The 7732-nt window shown below is 36.8% G+C and overlaps 1 protein-coding gene across 1 annotated transcript in view; it reads right to left on the minus strand.

Moving 5' to 3' along the window:
• Positions 1 to 2732: 2732 nt before the first annotated feature.
• ZFAT (zinc finger and AT-hook domain containing) overlaps positions 2733 to 7732 on the minus strand; it is a 315315-nt gene continuing 310315 nt past the window's right edge. Inside the window, exon 16 of the mRNA XM_044669247.1 lies at positions 2733 to 4159. Within this exon, the coding sequence (XP_044525182.1) occupies positions 3920 to 4159 (240 nt within the window). The 3' untranslated portion in view covers positions 2733 to 3919. The remainder of the gene's footprint in view (positions 4160 to 7732) is intronic.

A 7732-nucleotide genomic window follows, 5' to 3' on the forward strand; every position in this document is an offset into this window, starting at 1 on the left:
CAAACTATGTGGGATGCAGCCAAGGCAGTACTCAGGGGGAAATTTATATCCTTGAGTGCATATATTAACAAATTAAGGAGGGCAGAGATTAATGAATTGGGCATGTAACTCAAAAAACTAGAAAGCGAGCAAATTAAAAATTCCCAGATGGAAACTAAATTAGAAATACTAAAAATCAACTTATAATTTTTAAATTTGCCTTTTTAAGGGCCTCAGTGAAATCTAATTATCTGTATTCCTATGTAGAGAAATGTTATGTATAATTCTCTGTAGTGAACTCTATTCACTATTATAATATTCACTATTATAGTAATCAGAAGAATAATTCACAGGGTGAGGGTGGAACACTAAATAATCTAAGATGACATGGGGGATGGGAAAGAGGGGGTGAATAGCAGGGGACACGAAGAGAAACTTGAGTGAATAAGAAAATAGGATATTCTATTACACACAAAGAGGGCATGGGAGGGAGAGGGGACAAATACTATTATAAGAAGAAGAGGAAGAGAGCATTAAGAGGTAATAATCAAGGACACATGACAAAACTAGTGGAAATGTGCATCGGCCATGGGTGGGGGGGGGGTGTGGGGGGCGAAGGGGAAAGGAGGAGCATGAATCATGTAACCATGTTAAAAATGAATATTAATAAATGTTTGGGAAAAAAAAAAGGAAAAGGAGCAACACAAGATGAGGGTATTTTTCTATTTGTCTGTTTTATGAGTCTTGGTGGTCCCCAAACTAATTACCTAATGATCAGCCTTACGGCATGTAATGCAAGATTTCTTGCATCTGCAATATTACCCTAAGCAATTCTCTTTGAACCTAACTAAGCCAGTTCTCATGCAATATATTTTAAGTCATCACATTTTCACAGAACAAGGAAGAGCTTTTTCTTAGAATTTTGTGCAAGTCACAATGCTTGGAAAGGCTCTTTATAGACTTTATAGACAAACATTATTCTCACCTATTGAGTAATATAAATGTTAATAATAGAGTAGGGAAAAAATGTGCTATACCAAGGTGTTTTCTTTAGGAAGGATAGACAGCGTTCATGGGGAGGAGTGGTATCCATGTCTGGCTACGTCCATGAGTGCTTGAAACTCCAAATGCCCTTTTATTTTGGCTAGACTGATTTTGGGAGTAGTATTTTCTTGGACTCCAATGCTACTTTTGTCACTTTTCCCCTTCAGAATTACCCTATCTTTTTGGTAAATTTTTTTTCTTTACAAAAAGAAAAAAACATTTTTATTGTTCCTTCGTCTTGACATATGTTGGACTTCACTGTGTTTTTTCCTTCCCTCTCCATGTGTTACAGCAAAGAACTTTTGTTAAAATGAAAAAAGAGGGGGCAGCTGGGTAGCTCAGTAGATTGAGAGTCAGGCCTAGAGACAGAAGGCCCTAGGTTAAAGTCTGCCCTCAGACACTTCCCAGCTGTGTGACCCTGGGCAAGTCACTTGACTCCCATTGCCTACCCTTACCACTCTTCTGCCTTGGAGCCAATACACAGAAATTAAGGGTTTACAAAATGAAAAAAGAGAAGAGAAAGACAATTCAAAAAACTAATCATAACACTGAAAAAAAACCCCTGATATTAGGCATCCTTCTGACAAGCCATTTCAAGCATTGGCCCCATCTCCACCTGCCTAAGAGCTAATATTAGCAAGCTATATAGCAAAGCCATTGCTAGGATTTATACCAGGAGACTGACACACAGGTACAACTCTTCCATGGAATGTGGCCCTACTTTGCCAAGTCTCATTTACTGAATCATTAAAATAGCAGTAATAATGTTTGTACTACCTACCAATATTGTTGTCGGGTTGAAGGGGAAATAGATATATATACAATATCCTGATACATGAAGGATCTACGATATCTAATGTTGAGAACTTTAGGTTCCATCAAAATAGATGGCCACCCATTTATCACTACAGTAGATATAGCTAAAGGATAAATTAAGTAACTTGCCATGGGTCACACACCTAAAAAATATCAGAGTAGAATTTGAGCCCAGATAATCCTAACTCCAAGCCTAATACTCTTTACTACTAGATGCTTGTTCTACAATTTTAGAGTTTTTAATAAACTATATACAACTACATAAACATGAGCTATTATTACTACAAAATGGAAGAATGAATAGTAGGTATTATTGAATTGAATGAGAAAAAAAGTCATAGTATTCTAGAATTTGGACATCACTTGAAGTCCCTGAACCTTGTACAATATCCTCATTTTAAGTGTTGGGTTAGCTAACTTCTAGATTATCTCCCATTTGTCCAATTTAATGTGTTTTTCTACCTGTGATCTTCAGGTGAAACTAAAATAAAAAGGACAATGGACTAGGAACTGTAAGATCTGGTTTTGAGATTTGGCACCAGGACTTACTAGCTGTACAACTCTGACACATTCATTTATGATCAGAAGATCTAGGGCCAGAAGGTGCCTTAAAAATCATAAATTCAAAATCAATCATTTAATAGTTGAAGAAACTGAAAAATATCTTTGAGCAAGATTGTATTCAGTAGAAGAGTCAGTATTTGAACCTAGGCCTCTTTATTCAAAATTAGATGCTCTTTCCATTATACCATAGACTTCATTTTCCTTACTTGACTTGTAATGTTCCTAATTTTGCTTTGATGTTCCAACTGACAAACCTATAAATCATATCTGGATTTGAATCTGAATATCTGGATTTGAATTCTGATTAAGTAATAAGGCATAACAAAGTCTTTGTATGGTCACTTTATTGTTGTTTTCAAATAAAATATTAAAGGTGCATTTTCATTCCTCTGGAGGTAGCAAATAATGTACTGGGTACAAGGAACTAGAAGGGAAAATTATGAACCTAAAAATTCCCAATAAAGCTGAATTATATTAATGGGAATAAAAGATTTGCTTTTCAAGTATCTGGGAAATGGACAGGTATCATTTGCATTTGATGCTAAAATCTAAGACTCTGGGATCATAAAATACAAAATTGAAAAAACCATGATTTTAAATGAGAAACAGGAAAGTATCAAGATAGGTATTTATCCATTTATTTTCCCTTCCTAACTCACTCTTTCCACAACCACTGCTGCTACTAGCCAGTGGCCCAAAAGGTGCATTTAAAAGGAGAAGGGAGAAAGGGGGAAGAAGCAAAATCATTCCAAGAAGAAATGGAAAAACATTTGTAGGTGTGAAAGGTTGACTAATTCTGCTCTGTGCTCTGTTTACTTGGTAAAAATGTCCTATCTGGTTGAACTGGACTGAAACTTTACAGATAAAATAGGAAGTAAAAAGATAGAATCTATTTCCTCCCTCACCCCATTCTCTCTTCCTCTCATTGAGGCTCTTCAAAAATCATCTTCTGTTCATAAGGCCACTTTGTCTTAATATTGTGATTTACCTTCCACAGGAGAATCTTCTCTTTGATAATTCTGGAGAGAAAATGGGTGTATCATACAGGGATCTACCCTCTGGCTGAGGATTTATTGGAAAATTTAGGGCAGGGGCTGACTAGGGTTGAAAGTTTCCTCTTAAAATACATATAACAGCAAAAATGGGCATTTTCTTTCTTTTTTTTTTTTTTTTTTTTTTTTTGTAGCATGGAGGAGAGATGGGTACTGTGCAAAAGTGTTTCTAGAAGCAAGTTATACAAGGCTGGGAAGAAGAGGGGTGAGTAGCTGCCCAGACAGCCAAATAGATCAGTAATTCATCAACAGTCAGACTAGCTATTAATAGTACCATGTAAGAAATGCTGGTGCAGGATGGAATGAGGAATTGGAAAATTTTTGCAAGTGCTCCACAATTTTCTGTATCTACATCCACCAGGGACACATACTAGAGGCACTGTGATGTAGCTGTTGGCTTGTCACCTCTCTAGGCTTTCTTCTCTGTAAAACCAAGACTCAGTTGGCCCTAGCTGTCCAGTTCTCTACATGTCCTGAGCTGAATGCTCCACAGTCTGTTCTTCAACCGGCTGCAAAGCCTCCTGCACATAAACGATGAACTCAGAGGCCTCCCTGCCTTGCGTGTAGACAGTCACTGTCTCGATGCCTTCCACATCATCAGAAGACACGACCAAGTGGTGCTGCTCTGCCAGCTCCACTGAAGCCTGCTGAAGGGTCTCCTGGATCATCACAGTGTGGTTGGCACTCTGTTCCTCCTCAGTCACCTAGGGAGAAGGACAAGGACAAGGTCATGTGGCTTCTAGCTGGGTAAGGAGTTAATAGACCTCAAAGAGGTTTCAGAATTTACTTAAGGAATGAACACAGTGAAATCACTAGGAATGTAATGTTCTGAAACTAAAGGCAGACAAGATCCCTGCTGATAATTTACTATTAATTCCTTTAGCTGAGTGAAAGACATGCAGTTTATCACAGGTGTCTTTATTTTGGTAGTTCAACTATTTTTGAGAAGATCAATACCATCCTAGAGAGATACACAGACTCCCTTTCAGGAATGATTATACCTGGGAGTTATCAATCAACTACAATGCCTCAGACATCCTGGGCAGAAGAACAGTGTATATAAAACAACTGACAAAGGGCTACAGAGGCCATGTTCTCAAACATCACCCATAGCCATGTGGCAGGGGATGAAATGAAGGAAGGCTTCCATCCACCATGTGGAAGTCCTCCTCTGTACAAAGCCAAAGACAGATGATACAAACAACTCAATCCAGAATCCCTAAGGATTCTTGGACATTTGAAAAAGTAGTGTTTAATGTTCATTCATTCAAAATACATTCATTAAGCACCTTCTATGTAGAAAGCACTGTATCGGGCTAAAGATGACAAAGTGATATTTAAAGTGTGATTTCTAATTTTTATGGAACTTATAATTAAATTAGCTTAAATGGCAAAAAAGAAAAAAAAAAGGACTTCTCCAGATGAGAACAACAAAAATGACTAAAACCCTAGGAAAATAAATTGAAAAGAAACTGGAAATATTTTCCTTGGGGAAGAGAACATATTTAAAATAAATAAGGAGGCCAATTCTTGGTCCATTTTTATTAAAGGAGATGAAAGGGCTTAAATTGCAGCAAAAAGGATTTGGTTTGTGGGTTAAGAGAATTTAATGTGGAAAATGATGGGTACAAGTTACTAAAACATGATGGTAAGAAAGAACATAGTGTAACTTTTTCTGGGCTCTTAAAACAATTACTGCTATCTTGAAAGGTCATCTGTTCTTTCAGGAAGGATCATGTAAGCTATGTCAACCAGGCAAAGAGCTATTTTCAATTTGAAAACTACCAGAGAAAGACTCCCCAATTTTCTTTAATTAACCCATTCTAATTTTTAAGACTATCCATAGAAAGAAAAGTATCCTTTCAACAGAACACAATTCCATGAAGCTACAATATAAGTAATTTTGACCATATCTTTATCCTCATTAGAGATGAAGACTAGCAGGTCAACATCTTCTGTGGAAGATTTCATCATATTATCAGAGGCTTTTAGTGAAAAGACTTGCCTGTCCCAGCCTGAACATCATCATCTCCACAAATTCTTTCCTTATTGGTCTTATTTTTCAATCATTTGAAGAACAATGTTTTGTGGCACAGTAAAAAGAGCATTGGATTTGGAGTTATACTGAGGACAGTCCTTGGATCCTGGTCATACAGTTTTTCTGTATGACCTTAAGAAAGTCATTTCTCCTCTTTACTCCTCTTAGAAAGGTCTGGAGTTAGTGGATGAAATTAAGCTGCTGGAGGGTCAGGGATAGTTCCCATTTTTCCTTTTCATATTCTAACTTAGCACATTACTTATTGGATTGAACAAAGACAATCTAAAAACACCACAGGATGACAAATATTGATTAATATGGAATGATCACCTCTCTGATGATTTCTACAACTCTTTGTTTTGTTTTTTTCATTACCAGTATCGGGTTTCTGAGATTTTCTTCTGGACTTATGGAGAAACTAGCTCCACCAAGACAGATCAGGAAGCTCGTCAGTAACCTAAAGCCTCAGAGAGCTGCTGAAGAGCACTGAGATAAAGTAACTTACCTGGGGTCACTCAGCCAATATGTATCTGAGGAGTGGATCAATCCACTACCCCATGTTTTTGTCTTCATAATATTTAGACATGAATACAACTATATTCAAGATTATGCTTTAAGAGTCCTGACTCTTTTACCCTAATGAAATGGCAATTTATTTTCTTTTATTCCCTTTCTCTTTCAATGTGGAGACAAAGGAATAGACTACGAGACCTAAGGGAGACTCCTTCCGGGCCTGTGGTTTTATGGAGCCATGGGGAAAGTAACAATAAATCAAAGAGGTAGGCTTATTCTCAAGTTGAAAAGAAAAAAAAAAGAAAGAAAGAAAAGAGGCATCTCTGGTAGTTGCCTCCATAATCTAGTTGGGCTTGGAAAGAAAGTGTTATTTGGGTACAGACAGTCTAACAAGAGTTGCACAGCTGCCCTGAGCAATAGAAACCATTAATACATTTAGCCTGCCTTCTTTCTAGAGTGAACAGACAGAATTTTATTGTTTCTATTTCACTTAACTGGGAAAATGTACTTTGAACTGTGCCTTTAGAAGTAAGAATTGATTTATTTTCCTTTGAAAGAGAGTAACTGACAGAGTAGGGGGAATGGGGAAAATGAGCAACAAAAGCATTTCTCCTCTTAACTATGCATGAATTCCACACATAAGAAAATACAGTATAATCAAATACAATTTATGCCAAGTCTTTCAGGTCTGACATTTGGAAACAAGTCTACAGTAGTATAGGTAAATACACAACATGATGTCAGCTATGAAAACATATGGCAAACAATCATTCTGACCATCTTTTATACATTATGGTAATATTTTAATACACATTTTCCACCCCTCACTCTATCCCCAGCAGGGTTTTAGACTGTTTTCCAAAACATGTAAGTATTTACTGGGAAAAAAAAGAAAAGCAGTGTGGCATGGTAGATAGAGAGCTAGTTTCAGAGCTAGGAATATCTTTATTCAAATCAATTTCAGAAACATAGTTTGAATAACCTTGGGCAAGTCCCTTAACCTTCTTGGTGTACCCAGATGACTTTCTAAGATTTTAGATTGCAAATATTACTTTGGTAAAAGAGTTTCCTCACTGAGAGTCCCGTCTCTCAATCAAACCACAGATTTAGGAACATCCCACCCACCCCCGCTGAAAAAAAAAATTAATGGTAAAAAAATTTCATCTGGTCAAAAACCTTATAACTAATTACTTCTGTACAGTTGATTTCAGCTTCAGATGATTATGAGGTGTGATCATAAACAAATCAGTCTCCTAACCCTGAGTTCTGATTTCTGAATTATTTTTATTATAATTTAAGAGAGAAAATGTTTTCTTCTGATGCCTTATCAGAGGGTACTGAGTTCTTGGATTCTTGAAGGCAAAACATGTGGACCCCAGGATCAGACCAGTCTAAGGAGCAGCACAGCACTGGGCATAGAGTGCTGCACCTGAGAATCAAAAGACCTGAATTTAAGTTCAGTAGATGAAAATAGAGCTAACATGCTTTATAAACCTTAAAGTATTATAAAAGTATCAGTTATTATCCTTAATAATACTTGTTATAATTGCTAGCTATGTAATCATAGGACAATGACAATTTTTCTGAGTTTTCTCATTTGTAAAATGAATAAGTTGGGATAGATGACTTTTATAAACCCTTTCAGGTTTATAAAGAAATTTATAGTGAAAGAAACACAGAGGGAGAGGGAGAGGGAGAAGGAAAAGGAGGGGGGGGAGAGAGAGAG

Source organism: Gracilinanus agilis, chromosome 1, assembly GCF_016433145.1.
Source record: "Gracilinanus agilis isolate LMUSP501 chromosome 1, AgileGrace, whole genome shotgun sequence".
Lineage (NCBI taxonomy): Eukaryota > Metazoa > Chordata > Mammalia > Didelphimorphia > Didelphidae > Gracilinanus > Gracilinanus agilis.